The 21454-nt window shown below is 39.1% G+C and overlaps 2 protein-coding genes across 6 annotated transcripts in view; one reads left to right on the forward strand and one right to left on the reverse strand.

The window, feature by feature from the left end:
* Window positions 1-5932, reverse strand: part of AMELX (amelogenin X-linked) — a 136195-nt gene extending 130263 nt beyond the window's left edge. Inside the window, exons 1-5 of the mRNA XM_061136900.1 lie at window positions 5879-5932; window positions 3380-3427; window positions 2076-2117; window positions 1968-2012; window positions 1221-1691 (exon numbers count right to left, since the gene is read on the reverse strand). Of these exons, the coding sequence (XP_060992883.1) occupies window positions 1221-1691; window positions 1968-2012; window positions 2076-2117; window positions 3380-3427; window positions 5879-5932 (660 nt within the window). The remainder of the gene's footprint in view (window positions 1-1220; window positions 1692-1967; window positions 2013-2075; window positions 2118-3379; window positions 3428-5878) is intronic.
* ARHGAP6 (Rho GTPase activating protein 6) overlaps window positions 1-21454 on the forward strand; it is a 511541-nt gene that overhangs the window by 369008 nt on the left and 121079 nt on the right. The window lies entirely within an intron of this gene.

The following is a 21454-nucleotide window of genomic DNA, read 5'->3' on the forward strand; positions in this document are numbered from 1 at the left end:
TTTTAAAGAGTGCAAACTACCTATGCAAAGTCACCTTTCCATGAATAGCTCTGACAAGGTTTATAAAGTTCATGACATTAATTATTAATAAAGAGATAAATGCATTTTTTTAGATAAACACATTTTCTATACAAAGAGGTAACCTGTACCTTAGACTAGAATAATCAACTGTAGGCACCAGATTATTTGGAACACAATCATTTTTCAAATGCGCTCCATATTTTCCACAAATATGCCCATAATTTTGAAGCCTTATATAACATATAATTTTTATTGGAAAACTATGGTATTTGTTCTTAGACAAAGGCTTGAAAGTTATCAGATTTAGTTACTTTCTCTCATTTTAAAGGGAAAACACCCATATAATTGAAGTGACTTGTTAAATAGCATCTCCTTTTTAGGTGCAGAGTTATAATTGGAACCCAGGAAACCCGGCTCCCCATCTAGGTCATTTCTACCCCACCCCTCACTTTCTCAGTAGAAAATCATTAATAACATTTATAGCTTGGAATTACATTTGAAGACATACATACAGTAGAATTACATAATCTCTTATTCACAAAAGTGAGGGTTTATATATATGGATAAGGGTCACTTAATGACTATTTCCCACTCATTTGGAAGAGTGGGAAAGAGCTTTCTGTGATGAAAGGATATTTTATCCTTTACTGTGAAGACTTATTGCTTAAAAAATCTACAGAATCCCAGCACTGAAAAGGAATCTAGCAATCTGTCTAGTTTAGCTTCCTCCAAGTTAGATTCAAAACCACTTTAAACAAGTAATTTTCCTTTAGGTTTCAAAGAGATCTCCCACCTACCTGTTCAAATATCTGCATTCCCTCATTGGCAACAATTACCCTTTAAAAAGAAATCTCCAGTTCAATTCTAGCCTATTCTTGCTGGTCAAACCTTTGAAAGATAAAGAGAACGAATGTTCCCTTATAGTACTGTCTGTCAAATTAACAGCTTTCAATAATAGATCTTCTGGTAGGAATTCAAAGTAGTTATAGAGTTTAAATCCACCAGAAAAGCTATTGTGTTAATTACTCAGCCATATAGATGAGCTCGTTTATGATATAAACTTACAACACACACTTGGACTCAGAGAATCACTGAGCTGAAACTGCAGGCCCTGGACTGTGAGAGATTTTCAGTCTCTGGGGGGCCATTTTCGCGCGCGCGTTTTGAGAAGTGTTGTAGTGACTTCAAGGTGTACTCACCACTTCTTCCCGCTTGGTCTTGTCTGTTGCTGGCCAAGCTTCCAGAGGCAGGTCAGGAAGCATGGGGGGCAAAGGCTGCATGGGGAATATCGGAGGCAGAGGTGGCTGTGGCGGCAAGGGCTGGATGGGGTGCACGGGCGGCTGGGGCTGCAGGGGCTGCAGGGGCTGCAAGGGCTGCAGGGGCTGCAGGGGCTGCAGGGGCTGGTGAGGCTGCGGCTGGATGGACTGGGGCTGGAAGGGCTGCTGGGCGGGCAGAGGGAGGTTTGGCTGGTGGTGTTGGGTTGGAGTCATGGAGTGTTGGCCAGGAACTGGCATCATTGGCTGCTGGGGGACCACGGGCTGCTGAGCTGGCACCATGGGGATGTGGTGATGAGGCTGCAGGGCGTGATTCTGGGGAGTCTGCTGGGACACCACGGGAATGATTTGGTGGTGCAGCCATCCACCCATGGGTTCGTAACCATAGGAAGTGTACTGGTGAGAAACAAAGAGTCAGGTTTACCATCCGCTCCATTGACTTCCAACTGGAGAAGCAGCAATGTTTTCTTTGTCATTATGGCAATATTAATATTTACTCAGTTCTTTTTTCCTGTGCAAGAATTTCTAACTGTGTATACAGATTTGACCGCTTACCAACTAGATTTCCCATTAGTGTCTATATGTGGCATCGATATGTTGCCTCACTTAAAAAGGGAATTGAAATGCATGCTTAATATCTTAAGGGAATAAAGAACCAAAAAATCTACATACCGGGTGTCTTATCATGCTCTGGTACCACTTCAGAGGGGTGAGCACCTTAAGAGAAAGAGAGATTAGAATACATTTGTTTTAATTTAGTTGCATGAAATATAGACTCACTAATGCAGTCTTGTCAATACTGATACCCTGAAAATAGGAGTTCTAAGGAAGAAAGAATAAGGTCAACATTTGTTAGGTGCCTCCTATGTGTGAGGTTCCACCTTACAGCCATCCTACACATTTTTCATGTTTTCTTACATATTCTGAGGCAAGTATCATCACTTTCACTTTTACAGACAAGGTCATGGAGAGTTAAAGAGGCTCATGAGCTTGACTGAGATTATGAAAGTTGTAAGTCTGTTTAATTCCTCAGCTCCTGCTCTTCTTTACAAGAGAAAAAACAGAAAATTAATGTGATATAATTTTAATTATATCCTTTTTTGATGTGATGTAACAATGAAAAAAAATAAAGGAGGCAGAAACACTGTCCCTTATACTAGAAACACAGGTTTTCAGGTCACATATGTCATCCTTTTAAGATATAATAGAAAATCTTGCCTCAAATTTTTATTAACGCTTTCCCTCAGTTTGTATGAGTAAACAAACTCATGGATTGTCATTTGAACCTATGAAAAAAGTAAGATTTTTCCTTCTTTCTAAGCAGTATGTATTTGGTTCACCTCAGGTCCAACGACTCCTTCAGATAGTAGTATGGTATTTGATATCAATACAATAAACAATTATTAACTTTGCTCAAGTCATACTTAACAAAGCACCTTTGATATTGCTTAACTATTTTGCTCCCCAAACAATATTTTGAAGTCAGGATATTATCATTATTTCCCTTCTCCAGATGAGGAAACCAAAGTTCTAGAGAGAGAGAATGATTGACCTAATGTCTCATGGTAAGTATGGGGGTGAGGAGAGCCTCAAACCCACTTTCCAGAAATCTCATGCTTTCCATTGCTCTCACAGACCACTTGGTCACTAATATTTCAGTAAGGACAAATGAGGGAGATAGACAGAGTATGAATATCTTAGAATCGGGAGTTTTCCAGCTGGAAAGGATCTTAAATAACATCTTACCTGATTCCCCATGTTTTACAGGCTGGGATAGAACAAAGCTGTTCAGCCAGAGTTCATTTCTGCCCTACCGTGCAGTCCCCCTGAGTGGTAGTTCATGGGAGATAAATTTTATAGCCATATAAGGAGGAGAAACTAAGTCAGAGAGGCCAGGTAGGAGGGTTATGGGGCAATGAAGGCTTGGGATGACCCACCAGGGCTTAAACCAGGAAGCTGGTAGTGAGAACTGAAAAGGTGGGACTGAGAAACATCTTGAATGAAGAATCAACACACTATTCTTTACAGAGCCCAGGGCATTGTTAACTCAAACAATGGTCAAAATTAGTAAAGAGAAAAATTACCTCATAGCTGAAGTTGATATAACCAGGGTGCCCAGGATGAGGTGGTAGCTTTTATAGGAAGGGGGAAATGAGAAGAAAAAGAATGAGAAAGAGGAAGAAAAGAGGGAGGGGGAGAGAAAGAAGGGGAGAGAGAGAGAGAGAGAGAGAGAGGGAAAGAGATTAAGTCAATATGCAATTTTCACATTAAGAGAGACTGCAGCTACTTTTAAAAAATCTATATAGTGCAGAATATATTTGAGGTCTACTTTTAGTTTGAACATGTACCCTGTGTAGAAGAGGAGCCCTCTTATTTTAAAGAGGTCCAGAACAACTAGATGTCCTAGGAACAGAAACCAGCACACATTTATCCTCCCCTGATCTTCTCCGTCCATGTTGTCAATCAGTCTTACTCTAGCCCACCCATCATTTTATTTCTTGATGAAGCTGTCTACTGAAAAAATATTCACAACCTAAAAGTTGAGAGTTATAGTTTATTCAGTGGGAATTTTTAGGGTTTAAGACCAGGAGGCAACATCTCAAGTTACCCAGAGAAAACTGCTCTGAGGAGGCGATGGTGGGGAGCCAGGATATATAAGAATTTTGTAACAAAGGGCAGGTAGACTGAATGTCAAAAGATTATTGTTAATGAAAGAAAACCAGATCTCTCAAGGAATTTAGTGCTTTTTCTGTATATAGGAAGGTGCAGGAGTCTGGGCTCACTGAAATTATTCCTTTGATATGCACCTCAGCTATCTGGGGCCAGCATCCTGTGTTCTCCTTTCCTGAAAGTTTCCTCAGGGCTCACCTTTGGGAGTGACTGCAATCTGATTGCTTCTAGATGGCAGGTATTCCTTCCTCCCTGAGGTCCCCTAGGGCTCACCAGCTCACCCTGAAGGGGGCTGCAATCACTGATGACTGTGACATCCTTTGTTTACTGATATAGCAGGCAATATTCCACATCTCCCAGTTGGGAAGAAGGATATGTTTTTCTTACACAATTGCAAAATGCCAGCAAGAAGAGAATTGTCTCATGAACATTCCCTTATAAATCAGGAGGTGGATATGTGGTTAAGTAAAAGATATTACTCATAATTGGTATGCTAAGTAAATAACACATGAGCAGCAACAAAAGAAACAACTATGTGTGAATTGATGAATGTGAAAACAAGATGAGTGTGGTACAGTGGAAACAGTATAAATCCCATGGGAAATGAAAGAGTTGATTTATCAAGTTTTGGCTGATTCTTTTTATTATTCTGTCATCTTTTTATGAGTCTGTCAATGTTTCTATGGTAGAAACATTTTGAAGCTCAAAATAAAAAACAACCTGAATAATTATCGAAACCAGGACTATCTGTCTTGTCAAAAGTGGAGGCCAAGTGATTGATGCCTGCATTGTGGAATTCTGATTGGCCCTGGGGGGTAGGGGGAAGAGGGAGAGGAGGACCATTCAGACCATCCCCCTCAGGCTGTGAGCTGATTAAGGCTCTGTTCTTGTAAAATGCTCAAATTTAATAAGAGGGTTTATTCCTCTCATCTGAGTGTGAATTGTTTTCCTTTTAGTTAACTGCCTTTCCTCTATATTCTTGATAGAAGCCCTCAGAGAATAGGGGTGTTAAATTGAAGAGGGGAAAAGGGACTGAATTTGTAATGCTAGGGCCCTCAGGGACCTAGGAATTGCCACAATGCAGGATTTCAGGAAGGCAGAGCACAGAATCTTGGTCTTATGGGTGAGAGAGGAAGAGAGGAGGCAGATATTCAAGCTTTGCTGGCTTCTGGTTGTATCAACTGCTCTTTAGGCCACTGAAAAACAGATGGATCCTGCTTTGCCTGCATGTGATCTAATCTCGCGTGTGCCTGTATTTAGAGAGAATTGGTCAGACCTCCCAGCCCTTGGTACATCTAAATATAACATGTATCCATATGTATTGAGCATAGATTGGATTCCAGACAACCACATGGACGTCCTTCGCTTAACAGGTACACCCAAAAGGATGAGGTCTCTTAGAACAGGGAGATGTTTCAAGAAAGGAATTCCTAACACAAAATCTTACCCTCTGAAGGTCAACAGCAGTGGACATGGGGGAGCAGGAAAATATTTGGATACTTGTGAAAAGTTGAATTTTAGAGAAAACTGACATTTTTGTAATATTTGCCTAAGGCTGGTTGAATAGTTTCTCTGGAGGCCTTTCAAGGGTCCCTTCCAAAAGTTTCCTCCATCTAGAGATGGGTGATGATATTTGCAGGCTAACTGTTCCAATAGAATCTCCTGGGGTGCTTGTTAAAATACAGAGTCCTGGGCCCCACCCCAACTATACTCAATCAGAATCTTTGACAGAAGCATCTGGGAATCCATTTTTTTATAACAAGCTCTTCAAAGTGTTTCTTAAACACAGAGACATTTGAGAAAATCTGATCATGTACTGTTTTAAACCCTAACGTTTACCCACTGTGGGGCAGACTTTTGTTTCCAAGCTTGTGAAACTGGACATTTACTTTTGAAGGAGGGGTTTTACTCACAGGCATAGAGAAGGCTGCTCCCAGGAGGCAGGCAAACAAAATCCAGGTCCCCATTTCTTGATAGCCCTGAAATACAAGTCAACACCCACTTTTCTTATTTCTTCTCAAAGAAGGACATAATTAATGCTTCATAAAACCCACATAAAAATCTATATTAGTCTGTTACTAATAAAAAGGATGGACCATTTCTTGTGAGATTACTTCATTCCTATATGATTCCAGTTCTCAACCCATTTTATTGTTTCTGGAACTACAGTGGTAATAAAGATGTTTTTCATTTAGGTTGAGAGCTGAACAAGCTTTAGGGACATAAATGACATGAATTTGCAGGCCATTTTCCTATACCTGTATAGCCTGTAGAGTCATAGAAGCTAAATGTAGGTTATAATTAAAATGATTAAAAATAGAATTAACTCTAAAAATTGAGATCATCAAGGTGCATACTATTTGATACTTTTAGAACCAGGAGGCACAGAAAGGTTGGTTTTGGTACCGTCTACCTGAGCAGTGATACTGGTAAAGATCAGTCATCTGAGAAAATAGAATAAGGAAGGAGTGGAATTTAATTTCAGGTGTTCTGACAGACAGGACTTAAGACCCTCAGATAACATCCTTGAGCTCCAGATGTGGAGCAAAAGATGTGGTTGAAGAGAGGGGAGAGGACGGTGCTAATATTCTGTGATTATTCTCTGAATGTTGAATGACTTTTATTGAAAAGATTCCATATTTAGATGATGACATTTTCCTTTTGTTTGACACTGCACTGTAATTATTCCACAAATAAGACCCTTGGAACATGAAGCAAAACAAGGCATCCTAAAATACATTGCCTTGTGGTGCAAATTACTGGCTAACTTTGAGAACTGTCAGAAGAAAAGCCTTAAATTTGCATCGGAAATGAGTATCAGGTGTAATAATGCAGGCTATGAGAAGTACACTGACATTTTTACCTCCTAAAAAAAAAATTTTTTTTTTGAAGTTTGCATTAATGAGAAAAACCATTTTGTTGATGGTTCTGTTTGATGGAATTAAATGAAATGTTTTTCTAGGTAATGTATCGCAGCCTGTGAAAAATTACTTTTGCCTTAATTGATAAGTAATTAAATATTTTGCTGTGAAATTTGGCCCTGAAAAATGCTTTGGGATTCTGGACCTAAAATTTAAAGAAATATAGACAAACATTTTGCTGCATGAGAAAGTAACAATTCATTTAAGTAATCAGTTTAATTTAATCATGGTCCAGCTAAAGAAGCAACTGAATATTGACAACATAAGTTATGAGAAATGCAGAACACATTTGCATCTTTTGAACATGAAATGCAGAAAAAGAAGTAAGTACAATAGAAAGGATACCAAATTATGAATAAAATCCACATACCTTTGCACACACGTACTCAGTAAGTTTCTGTCTGAAACTCAGGGATGCTTGGTTCTTTAGATTTCTTCCAACTAAGAGCTCATTTTATACCATTCACAGCATCTAGAGTAACCAATCAGGTTTCTGAAGGAAAAATGTGTTGAGTGTAACTAAAAATCCCTGCATCATGACTTTTAGAAGCTGTGATCAAATATAAGACTGTATGTTGTGATTAGTGCATATAGTCTTTCATTATAGGCAATAATAGGTTTAACAGGCAAAAAAATTCATCAGTCTGTTTTTAGGTCAGCAAATGAGTTGACTGCACATGCTGATATTTCAGATTTACTATTAAGAAACAGCCATGTCATTGTCTGTTCCCTGGTTCTAACGGACATAACATTGTTCTTTACCAAAAAATGTTAGATGGTTGAGTTTCTATAAGTCTAATCGATGTGTCCTCTAGGGTTCCCCAGCCCTCAGATCAGGATAAATTGATTGAAATCTCCATTCTGGTAAAATCCCAAAGCTCTTGCCAATAATTCTCTGAGGAATTATAATTTCAGGATCACCACTGCTCTTTTTGCTACTTCCACTGAAGATATTGTCTCTGTTCCCTGTGAAAATTCCTTTATCACCTTCTCCAACCTTTATCAACCTTTATGGTGATAAAGGTGACAAAGGAATCACCTTTATCATCATTCTGGTGTCCACCAAAAGAGAGGATAAAGGCCCTTCTCCTTGGCCTCATTCTATAACCCATCTGCCATCCAAGCCACCGTGAACTCAAGGCTCTCCCAGTAACCAAACTTTTACTCATGATTTGAAGGACAAGGCCAGGGACATACCACATACCACACCACACACTTAAAAACACATTTTGATTCCTGCAAACAAATGTATATCACAGGAAACATTGCCCTGGCTCCCCCACCCCACACAGCAGCTCAGCCTCTCTTAGTATGATGGCCCTTCTTAACCTACATCCTTCTGGTCCAATCCCACATTCTCTCATAAGCAAATCTGAATTCTACTCTTTTTTTTTTTCTTTCAGAGACTCCTAACTGTCCTTTTGGTTGTCTTATCCCCATGTTCACAGCAGCCTTTGCTTTGCCTGAACAACAACCAAAGCCCTGTTCTGAGAGGACCTCCAATCTAGCTATTAATTTTTTTTATTCTTCTACCTTAGTAAAGCATATGGATTTTTATTTTGTTCTAAAATATGATCAGTAAAAAAGCAAAATTTGTCAGAGAAGGAAATGGCTACCCACTGTAGTATTCTTGCCAGGAGAACCCCATGGATAGAGGAGCTGAGCGAGGTATTGCAAAGAGTCGGACATGGTTTAGCAACTAAACAGCAACAGCTGTATAACATATGGAACTATATTCAATATTCTGTGATAAACCATAATGGAAAAGAATATTTAAAAAGAAGAATATATTTAAAAAACAAAATTTGTGACTCTGATAAGAGGTAGCTGATGAGGAGACTATCATTATTGATCAATAAAGGAAATTCTCATTATATGCCCAGATACTGCTAGCAGTATAGCTGGATCTTTTTGACTACTTAAGTAATATTTCTAAAGTTTGTTCATGTACATATATCTTTATATTGATACTCCACATTGGCTGAATTAAATTCAAGGAGATAACATCCATGAAAGGCAATATAGTATTAAGAACTGGAGGTTAGATTTACCTGTGGGTCCTGAACCCAGCTTCACCAAGGGTTGATTGACTTGAGAAGATATGTAGCCTATCTGAGCCTCAGTTTTCTCATCAGTAAAATTAAGACAATTCTAAAGCCTACCAAGAGGATTCGTGTAAAAACTAAATGAGAGACATTTCTGGGGGGAATGGAAAGTTATCACCTTCCTCAGCCCAGCACTTGGCACACAGTTAATGTTTAAAAATGCTAACAAATAAGATTCTAAGATAATCCTTGGGGTTGAATTAGTAGAAAATGAACAACCATTATGAAGAAAAGTAAGGTAGACCCCTCAACCAGAGAGATAGAAATTACAAAAGAGAAAGTGGAGAGTTAAAAGAGGCAAGTATGTGATTGAAAGGGAACATATAATATGCTTCTAAAAGTCAATTGTGTCCATAGTTTGCATTTATTCATAGTGTATTTATTATATGTCAAAGGTAAGAAGGATTCCTTTTGAAGGAAGTTGCAAAATGGATGGAGAAGTGATGTCAGCTTACTTGGAGGGAGAGGAGGTGGGAGGTGTGTGACAAGGAGATAAGGGAGAGTAGGAGGGACAGTACGAGGGAGAGGAAGGAAAATGTAGATCATATTATATGCTTTTGCAATCTTTCTCCTCATTTGATTTAACTACATATATTGAAGTGCCTGAAAAGAATAAGGACAAGTCATTTGTGAATAGCGGTTTTGTAGGTTTACAAAATATGTCTCATTATTTTGCCTCGCCTTTCAACAATGAGAAAGAGTCATACATTTGGCCACAAGGATCAGCAAAATGATTCTTTATTATGGCATTAATTTCTCTGGTCCATCAGATAGTGAGTCATTGCCAGCACCATGGGCACTTGTTCAGTGTAATGGCAAATACAATAGAAACTATGTGGTTCTTTCTATTTATTTCCCCCCACTGAATATCCCAAGTCACAAGGTACTAAAATATGGATCCCTATGCTTAAAGTGTCTTCCACTAATTTAGGTCCCACAGGCAATTTAACAGTTACTCAATGTTTTTCAATTGAAAAAATTTTCATATAAGCAGTTGTTTCATTTATGAATAAGTTAACTTTATAAAACAGAACCTACTAGACTGAACTTATTAGGCTTATTTTGTTAGGTAGAGGCTATAACACTTCCAAAGTATTTGTGTTATTGTTTTTCTTATTCTCTGACATCAAGTATTTTCTTTTTTTAAAAAAAATCACTATTTCAAAAATGCATCACAAAAATAAAATATTTTCCTCTATGGAAATATCCATGGATATCTGTGATAGAATGACCCCAGGATGTGTCTTTATCCCCTTATACATTCATTTCAAATATATATGTTGAATACTTATGAACCTAGGACCATTTGTATTACTTAGGGGAGAAATATTGATACATGAATGATTTTATTCTTATTTCCAAAAGCTTTTCTCCAAAATGACTAATGAATAAATGCCCGTATAGGTTCCCATTCTTGCTTAATGGGAACAAGGAAGGTCCAAGAAAGGGTTATAAAAATATTACATTCAGACACCTTCTGGCCCAGAAACAGCTGCTCTAACTCCCTCCTGAATTTTGTGGAATCAAGCAGGGGCTGCAGGACATGCAATTCATGTGGAAGGACCTCAGGCTGGAATTTTGGCACAAATCAAGAACCAAATGGTCCCTGCCTGCCAGTGGTCAGAGATAAGGCAGTTCAGTTCAGTTCAGTCGCTCAGTCATGTCTGACTCTGCGACCCCATGGACTGCAGCACGCCAGGCTTCCCTGTCCATCACCAACTCCAGGAGTATGAAAAGAGATGAGCCAAGCATAGGTTAATCCCAGGCAACTAGAACCTAACCCACTGTCGTCACACTCCTTACTTTGTCCCAATCAACTACTTTTAGTAAAGAGAAGCCATGGAAGTCAAGAGCCAAAGCACCCTTGAGCTCTGAGCAGAAGCATATCTTAAATGTCTTCACTTCTTGCAATGCCTGGCCTCAGACAAAAAGTTAGATACTCAACAACAACAAATTTCATACATACAGAAAATTTTCATGTGGTGCTTTATAGTTTTTTAATAAGTTCTTTTGCCCATTTTTTCGTAGTTATTCTTTTTCTTGACTTACATCCCATCACATTTTGCTGTTCTCACGTTCCGTATCCTAGCAACTCTCCCTCTGTAATCTTCTGATTTACAGTATGCTGGAAAATCACATGGCCAAGCGTGTTAGAAATACGTGTGAACCGTAAGTAAAGAGACGCTCTAAGCTGAGGTGGCCTGGGAGGCTCACTTATGAGAAAAGCTCAGAACTTTCAGTATTATCGCCTTGGTTTTTGAATGCTGGGAGGATATTTTGTTTTGTTTTTGCATTTCACCCCTTTGCTCAACTTCCTGGTTTTCAGCAGTGGTTGAGGTATGCAAGTGACATTGGGATAAGTGAGGTGCTATGAGTTCCAGAAGACTTTCTTATCATCTATAGGAGCCCATTTCTTGAATCTTCTTTTAAAGCAGATCTACAACTCTCTAGTATTCTAGAATAATTTCAGGAGCGGGTTTTCTTATGTGGCTGGAACTAAAGTCAGATTTTAAGTGTTTCTTTTGTAGACATTTACTTAAAAGAAAATATTCTCCAGGCTGGTTGTTTTGTTTGGGTGCCTTGCTGGAGTGGAATTGTACCCTCTTCAGAACCCAGGGACACCATCACTCATTGATTCCAATAAACACACTGACTTCCCTTTGCAACCTTTAAAAGTCAGATATTGTGTCATACTTCCTTGGAAGCTCTTTGGTAACCAGAAAAATCTCTTTTACAAAGTAGGTGCTGGATAAATGTGTCAGTAAATTGATGAAAATGCAGAGAAGTTATCCATGATATAATGAAAATATTTCAAATGTCCTTAATCTATGTGGAGTCTCCTAAACAAAGAAATCTTGCAGTAATTTAGATGAGCTTTTAAACAACTAAGATGGATAACTCAGTATTGCTGTCAGTGCTCCTATGGACTTTCATGCAAACAGCCTCTGATAAGGAGCTTAAAAGGGAGATGCTGTAAAGGATTTAGAATCAGTTATCACAACATCCTCATTATATTTGGCTCTGACCTGTTAGTTTAAATTGTAATATATTACAAGCAAATATACTATGATAGATAAAATTGATTTTTTTCCTTATTTGAAACTGAGTTAATTTGCTTGATATAATAAAGTTTTATTATTATTATTAGCTTTTTATACTTCAGCACAAGGTGTAATTTAAAAAGAATAACAGCAAATAAACCTAACCTCTCTCACCCATATTCACATATTTTATTGACTGCAAGCCATCAGTACATATTCCAGAATATCCTGAACTCAACTATGTTTAATGGCTGGTCCTTTGAAGCTATGGGGAAAAAACAGGAATCTTCTTACTGGCTAACAACATTTAATAAGTGAATAGACTTGGGATTAAAAAAAAAAGCATCAGTAACAGGGGTAAAGAATTAGAAAGAAGAATGGCACATATAAGAAAATAGAAGTGTTTGGTGATGGTATTCAAGGTGGTGATCAAAGGTGGTGGACTGGCTCAGCAAGCCCCAAGAGTCCTGAAATGAAAAAAGGAGAATTTACTGAAGCAGCAGGAAATACAATAGTGCTGCAGTAAAGGGAGATGGTCCTAGGACCCTAAACTCTTTTTTTTTTTTTTAAATTTTTATTATTATTATTTTTTTTTCCAGTGGGTTTTGTCATACATTGATATGAATCAGCCATGGATTTACATGTATTCCCAATCCCAATCCCCCCTCCCACCTCCCTCTCCACCCGATTCCTCTGGGTCTTCCCAGTGCACCAGGCCCGAGCACTTGTCTCGTGCATCTAAACTCTTAACTTATCCCTCAAAGGCCAAAGCTGTGATCTAACTTCAGTAGCCATTGCTGAGCACTTCGTATGTGCCTAGCACAGTCATTGGCGCTGGAGTACAAAGATGAATAGGTCAGTGGCCCAATTCTCAAACTGCTCACAGTTTCTAGAAGTATTCTTCACTCTGCATTGGGGTGGAGAATGCTAGGAGAGGGTGTTGGAACAGATGGTCCTTCTCACCTTCAGGAAGTGAATACACTCTCGGCCTCTGTCTGCATTGGTGGAGAAAAAAGGGATGAGGAGAGAGGCGAAGGAGCACAGTGACCCCAAAAGGTGGGGGCCGTGGGAAAGGCAGCCCCCCTAGAGTCTTCCAGGAGTCCTCTGGCTGGACTGGGGAGGGGCATATTAATTTTCCATGGGATCGCTTCAGTCTTTCAGCCTGAGGTCCTGCAGTGATTGGACATGAGCAGATACCCATGAGATGAATCACCAGGGAAAGATTCAGTTATAGGCAGTGCCTGCTGTTTCCAAGGACAATATAAAGTAGATAGAAGTGTTTATGAACCAACATCTAGAACACAATGCCTCCCAGTGGGGGACTGGTTCAAATCCACTGTGGCACATATAAAGGGTATCCATCTGTATTTGGTGATATAGAAAGATGCTTGTGATACATTAGTTCAGTTCAGTTGTTCAGTTGTGTCCAACTCTTCGTGACATAGTTAAGTGTGAAAAAAAGATTTTTAAAGTCCTTTGGCTCTGAAATGATTCTCTTTCTCCTCCTCTTTCCTCTTCCCCTCCTTCCCCCTCTCTCCCTTTCTCCAGTTGGGGAATTGGTCACAAAAATATTAAGAGTAGTTATCTAAGAGACTTATTCCTGAGAGCTTTTGGGAAACCTAAATTTTATTTCTTTTAAATAATTGGTGAACAGAACAAATGCAGGAGAGATACAAGAAGTTTAGGGTATAATATTGCTTATCCATGTTCAGAGAGAGTGCTGAGTGATAGGTCTGGATCTTTCACAAGCCCTAGGTTTATTTAATATTCATTCTCAGGGGGAATAAAAGCTGAACATACAAATCAAAGACAAAAGAAATGATTTTTAAAAAGCTATAGGGTCCCTTTTAGATCACTAGTGAAAGCTATCTGAATAATATAAGCACACACGGAACGGCTTGTAATTTGTCAGGTCTGTAAGCATTTCCTAAGTATCTGGTGGGGCAGTTTTCGGTAAGGGAAATTATATGCAGATGGATAGTATGTTGTTTGGGTTATAATTAACTGGTAATTGTCGGGAGTGAAAATGTTATGTCTGTGTTAACAGAGGTAACACAGTAACATAAGAACAAGCATTTCTATTTCTGCTTATTGAGCAAAATACACCAAAGTAAGTTGCACTTTCCTCAGGGAATTCAATGTACACATACACAGATTGGTAGTCTCCAAACAAAAGCAATATGCTATGGTGGAGAGAACGTGCCTTTGGCAAAGAACAGCATAGGTTAGAGTTATGGTTGGGCCATTGAGCCATGATGCTTGACTTGAACCAGTGTTCTTGACTCTTATATGCTTACCTCACTACCTGGAAAATGGGAAAACATCAGTAACAGGAAGCTGGTAATGTCTTGAGCATACAATTGACTCTTCCTAAACATGATTTCCAATATTAAGACTATTTCACTACTTGCTCAAGGAGGCACAGCAAAGGAAACAGTTCACCACCCAAAAGGTTGGAGATGATCATTCTCACATATTTGATATAAAGAATTTCTTCTATTGTTCTTGGACAGAAAATTCTTACTTTGTTACAATTCAGTAGGATATCTTTCATGTTCATTTCTTAAGGAATTACCCACAAGGACATAAGTGTGAAATATTAGAATACTATTTTCCTATGATCAGTTAATTCTACAGGAAACAAGAAATAGATGGTAAAACCTAAGTGGAGGCAATGTCCACAGTTCTGGTTGTGTTGTCATTTCTGGTATCCATTCTGGTTATTGTTTTAGCTCATGGTCCTTTGAATATGGACAGCACTGTGAGCAGCTTTTCAGCTAGTGTTTTCTTTATCACATCCCTCAATTATATAAAATTCAGTGATAGTAGTTGAGAGTTATTTCCAAACTTCTATTTAAAAGGCCACATCATGAATGGTATGTCTGGAATATTAACTACATTTGAAGTTGCTATAACTCTGAGGAAATAAATTAGCAGGAATACCAGAAGTTCTTCCCGACCCAGGGATTGAACCTGAGTCTCCGGTGTCTCCTGTATTGGCAGGCAGATTCTTTACCACTAGCACCACCAGGAAGCCAATAATTCTATTCACATCCATTTTATCATAGGAATTTTTACTTGAAATTAAAGAGATGCAGTCACCTATCACAGAATTCAATGGAGTAAGTACAAGTTTGTTCTAATTGTAGATGACATTTGCCCCAGTATAATGCTAACACAGCTTGAAAAATCATAAAATCTCTATTTTTTTATGTTACCTCATGCATCATCTTATCATATGCTCTTAGGAGAATCATAGTCGTGTGCTAAGTTTCTTCTCAGTAGCATTCCATACGCTTCCAGAATTTTTAAATCATTGGGATAAAATGTTTGTTGAATATCTGTAATATTCAAAGCCTAGCACACATGTGGCATGATATCCATACAACACAATATTACTCAGCCATAAAAAAGAATGAAGTACTGGTAAGTGCTGCAGCATGGCTGAACCTTGAACACATGATGCTAACTGAAAGAAGCCAGACACAAAAGACCATATATTGTATGATCCCCTATTCAAAATGCCCAGAATAACCAAATCCATAGGGACAGAAATTAAATTCCTGGTTGCCAGGATGTGGGGGAGAGAAACATAGGGAGGGACTGCTAACGGGTTTGGGGTTTTTATGAAGAGGGTGATGGAAATGTTCTGGAATTAGAGTAGTGGTGACGGTTGTACAACCATTTGACTATACTGAAAGTCACTCAGTTGTAAACTTTCAAGTGGTGAATTTCATGGCAAGTGAATTATATCTCAATCGGAAAAGAAGACATATCAAAAATATATACATGCCACTGGTCTCTCCCCTTAGGAAGCTTACCCCATCTTTATACAGTATATAAAATACAGAACCAGGAAAGGCTAAACACAGTGTAGTGGTATGGAATAAAAGTATAAGAGCTGCCCCATGATGATACAGTTGATGGTGACGACAGCAATGATGATGAAACTAAAGTTTATTAAGTGTCATCCGATGTTCTAGCATTTAACATGTTTAAATAATAGTTGATTACCTTCCACATTCCAGGCATGTTCTACATTCATGGAGCGTATCAGCGAACCAAAGACAGAGATCCCTGTTCACAATCTCTCAGAGAGCAATATGAACAATGGATATGATAAATAAAAGATATGTTAAAAGATGAGAAGGGCTAAGGAAATACAGAGCTGGCTAAGGGGCATTAAAATGCTGAGTTGCAAGTTACAATAGGGTGGTCAATTTTAAACAACACCTGAGCATCTCTAGGGTGACAGCCAACACAAAGGCATCAACATGGAGGCAGGCTCAGCATGTTGGAGAACTGGCAGGAAGCCAGTGCTGCTGCATAGTGTGAGGTCAAGGTTGGAGTAATAACTGCTATCATTTACCATGAATCAGAGGCTTTGGAAAAATGTAGAAGGGTGTCTGGACTTTGGGAATGCAGAGGATTTGGATAGATGTAAAGGCTATTCCATCACAGGGCTTTGTCACTGGAAACAGCAGAAATGGAAATATGCAGAGGGCACTTGGGTATGCAGAAGAAGACCACCTGGGCAGGAGCAGGGATTTGAGATTGAAAATTAGTGATGCAAGTGGCTGGTGGGAAGAGAGAGACCTGGATGCCAGGGCAAGGAATGTGAGTTGTGTACAATTGGCTGCAGCGAAGCATTATGCATTTGCTTTCACCACACTTTTTTTCTTGGGTTTCTAACTAGAAAGTTTGTCAGGAATGAGGAAGTTGAAGTGGGAAGTGGTTGGCTGACTTCATCATCACAATGAGATGACTTCAACATCACAATGAGAGCTAGAGTAGACCAGACCCCTGGGTACCCGCTCTGTCCCAGGCACTCCTGACCTATTAGCTCACAGATAAATGCAATATCTGCAAGGGTCCCAGGCCAAATAATATTATGGAAAAAAACAATAACATTCTGGGAACATCTTAATTTAAAAAATGAAAGTCTGTAATCTTTCCTATAAAATACAGAATTGCATTTAATAAGGGCTGCCACAGAATATTCTCCAGCCAAACCTAGAGCTATTCAAAAATGCCCTTGCTTAGTCAGAAATAAAAGCTACTTAATGAAAGGTCTATAAAAAGAATTTTAATAACTTTATTGTCCTAGCATTTACATATCATAAAGTTTACCTGTTTAGAGTGTACAGCTGAGTGGGCTTTAGTATATTTTTGTATCTTTACAAAGTTTGTAACCATCCTCACAATCTAGTTTCAAAACATTTTCATCACCTGAAAAGAAATCCCATACTCATTAGCAATTGCTCCCTATTTCCATTTGCCCAAGCCCTAAACACCTACCAATCTGCTTTCCGTCTGGATGGGTTTGTCTATCCTGGACATTTCATATAACTGGTATCATACAATATGTGGTTGGAAAATGGATCTTGAAGAACCTCTCTAGCAGGGTTTCTCAGGGTCAGCATCCTTGGCATTTGGACCAGATCATTCTTTGCTGCGGGGGCCGTCCTGTGCACTGTAACATGTTAGCAGGATCCCGGGCCTCTATCCTCCAGATGCCAGAACCACCTCCTCTCCCAGTGATAGACAAAAATGTCTCCAGACATGGCCCTATGTTCCCTGGGGAGGAAGGGGAACAAAAGTGCTCCCAGTTGAGAACCACAAATCTATACTTACCTAAGAATTGAGCTGAGTGTAGAGGTGTAGGAAGTGGGGTGGATACCTGCACCCAGCCTCTGTGGTGGGAAAACCACTGTTTCAGGGTCCTTGACAATCTGAGTGATGAACCCTGAGTTTTAAAATTCTATGATTTCTTTTAGAAAAGTGAAGAGATAAATAGGGGAAATGAGTTATTTGGATAAAAATTTCTGTTGAAAAAAATATCTGATGGGAAAAACCACCCACTTTTCAGAGTATTAAAAAAGATTAAAATTGTTATTTAAAAAAGAAAATGGTATATCCCAGTGGTGTTCACCTTCAATATGCATATTTGGAATCATGGTGCCAATAATTTAAAATGTATATCAATTTGGATTTGGCATGTTCTATGCTACAATTGTAACACTGTATTAATCGTTCTCAGAGAGTTATGCTTAACTCAGCTTTAAAATTCTACTGCAGATTATAAGTACCCCTTGAACAGCAAAAAGAAGCATGAGATTTGATTTAAACTGTGGATAATGAAAACAAGCAGGCAATCGCAATTTAAATCATATCCTACTAATCTAACTTAGTCTAAGGAATGAATAAAGAGAGGAAACACGTAGGCTTCAGAAATGTGTACACTTCAGAAGTCAGTTTATAAGCGTGACCTTTTTTCGGTGAGTGGACGAGGCCCTCCTCCTCCCTGTAACCCATTTACAAATGAATGCTAGTTCTCAAGATCTGCCCTGGTCAGAGTGGGAATCTTAAAGTTATGAAGATAATAATTGGCCCATTTCCTGCTCTCAATTTTAAGGAAGTGTTTTCTCAAACTGCCTGAGTCTGTGTAACCTTGACTGTCTAGGACTTGATGCCCTGTGTATGGCAGTGCTATCAGACTCTTCCCACTCAGTTCTTTATAGAATTATTATGAGGATTAAATGAAATAATGTCAATCAAGCACATGGACTAGTGTTTAAGCCTGTTAAGCACTTAACAAACTGCTAGCTCATATATACACATTAGCTGAAACATCTGAAACCATAACATGGTAGAATACCACTTTGTGATCAACTTTCTAGTAAAACTGCACACACTGAAACCAAGTGTCAACAAAAAAAATAGTCACAGCCTAGGACTTAAGAGTTATGTTCTATTAGATGGGAATTTTTAGGACCTCAAGACCTGGAGACAGCATCTCAAGTAATCCTGAGAGAACTGTTCCCAGGAGGTAGGGAAAGGAGTCAGTCAGGTTATATTGAAGTTTGCAATAGGGCCAGATAGTCGGAACATCAAAAGATTATTGTTAATTAAGGAAAACCAGATATCTGAAGTTAAGGAATTTAGCGCTTTTCTATGTATGGATAGACGCAAGACTCTGGGTTCCCTGAAATCATTCCTTTCCTATGCATCTCAGCCTGGGGCTGATGGCTGCCGCTGGCGCTTTTTCACCCATCCTACCCCCACCCCTACCCCGACCCCACTCCTCAGCACTTTCCGGACTCAAAAATTCACATTTGGAAGGCTAGAATCACCAATGGCTGTGACATCCTTATTTATTGATATGGTGGAAAATACTCCATTTCACATAAGTCATATTGGGTCCCTTTACAAAATGCTTCTTGAAGGGCCACCTTTGATTCTTTTACAATATAAATTTAGAAGAAATTTGTTTCAGTGCAGGTTATAGTTTAGAGCCACTTGGGTAACTTTTAAATAACACTCTGTGTCCCGTTCCACCTAGCTTCTGATTTAATTGGTCTGAGCAATGGCTCCAAATTCATCGTGGTTTTGAATGACCTGGGGAGCTTTTACAACTATAGGTGGCCAGGTGCCACCTCTAGAAATTCTGTTTCAGTTGAATATAATGTGCAGCCAGGGTTGAACTCCATGGGACACAATCTAGTCTGGCTTATGAATTGTTAATATATGTCTCGTAGACATTTACTGTGTATGAAAAGCTGTAGTTCTATCAACTTTACCCAAATCCATGGTTCTTTCTTTTAAGTGAAGTTCCTTTCAGTGCCATGAGTGGAATTAAGTACACTCAGCACAGTGGCATTTGCAATTGGTTATAAAATAATAGTGTCAGTACACACTGCTATGTTTAAAATGGAGAACCAACAAGGACCAACTGTACAGCACAGAGAACTTTGCCCAGTGGTATGTGGCAGCCTGGATGAGAGGGGAGTTTGGGAGAGAAGGGGTACATGTGTACGTATGGCTGAGTCCCTCTGCTGTCCACCTGAAACCATCAAAATGTTGTTTATCAGCTATACTCCAACACAACATAAAAAGTTTAAAAAACAATAGGGGTATTGAACCCACTGAGTTTTAGCATGACGGCAAACCCACGGTGGGCACTCAGAAAACATTTGTTGATGATGGTTCAAGAAAAAAGTGTTTTCCATGGTCTGTTGGTTTATCTACGAGTATTTCATTTCAAACAGATTCTCTCACAGAGTCCGCATGAGGCTGCTAAAATGTTGATTCAATGAGTGAGTGAATTTCATGAACCACCCATCTGGGTAGGTTACTTTGGGTGTAGCTGTTTTGATTTTTCCTTCCTCTGAATATACAGTTTTGTTCATGTAATCAAACAAATCCAATTGTTTTGTCGTTTTGTAGACATATTCTTTGTGTGGCCAAGAATCCTGTTTGCGGTGGCCACACCACAACTAGATTTGGATGTGGAGCAGCCCAGCAAACAAGTGTTAATTTGAATCAATTGTTAAGATTGCCAGCAACAAACCAACAGTGACTACCCTCTCTGGATTCAATTAGGAACCCTGCAGGCAAGGCACTAGGTTTATCTCATTAGCATTGCCTTCATCCAGCAAAACCCCTTACTTCCCACGTGATGGCATAATAACTGTCTCAAATGTAAGGCATATCTTGTTCATTTTCATTTTCTCTATGCCCTTCTTCTCTGAGTACAAACATAATACATCTTAGTAAATAAACTCAAACAATATTGAAATACATTAGGCAGAATGTTAAAATCCCTAAGAATCCCCTCTTCAAGCAAAAGTTACTATTAACCATTTGAGAATATTCTTTCTGCTTTTTCTGTGCTTACACTCACATGTGTTTCCTATAAAATTTATGATAGACATCATGCTGTTCTGCAACTTTCGTGTTTGCCTTTATATAGCGTGGACATTTTCCCAAGTTTTTATAGAGAGTGCTACTTCACTTTTCTTAATGGCTGCATAGAATTCCATTGATTAGATATCCCATTTCGTAATTTATGTAGCTAGTTACCCACCGATGGATATTTAGGTTGCTGATGTTTATATATGTATGTATGTGTGTGGAGAGAGAGAGAGAGAGAGAGAGAGAATAGATGCGGGTGTGTGAGTGCTAAGTTGCTTCAGTCGTATCCGACTCTTTGCGACCCCATGGACTCTAGCCTGCCAAGCTCCTCTGTCCATGGGATTCTCCAGGCAAGAATACTGGAGTAGATTGCCATGCCTCCTCCAGGGGATCTTCCCAACCCAGGGATCGAACCTGCATCTGCTGCGGTTCCTGCATTGCAGGCATTTTCTTTACCGCTGAGTCACCGGGGAAGCCCCTATAAAATAGAATGCACATGTAGAAAAGGGCACCTATCATACATAAGCTTACAACTTCTTGTTTCCCCAAAGTGAACACACCTATACCATATGGGGAAACAACATGACCAGCACCCTGGGCTCCCCTTGAACTCCCTTCCAGTCACTTCTCCCCTACAGTAACTCCTGATTTGTCTTTTTACAGCACAGATTTGCCTATTATGCTTTGCATTTAGGGTTTTATACAGTATGTTCTCTTTTGTGTCAGAC

The sequence above is a fragment of the Dama dama genome, chromosome X (genome assembly GCF_033118175.1).
Source record: "Dama dama isolate Ldn47 chromosome X, ASM3311817v1, whole genome shotgun sequence".
NCBI lineage: Eukaryota > Metazoa > Chordata > Mammalia > Artiodactyla > Cervidae > Dama > Dama dama.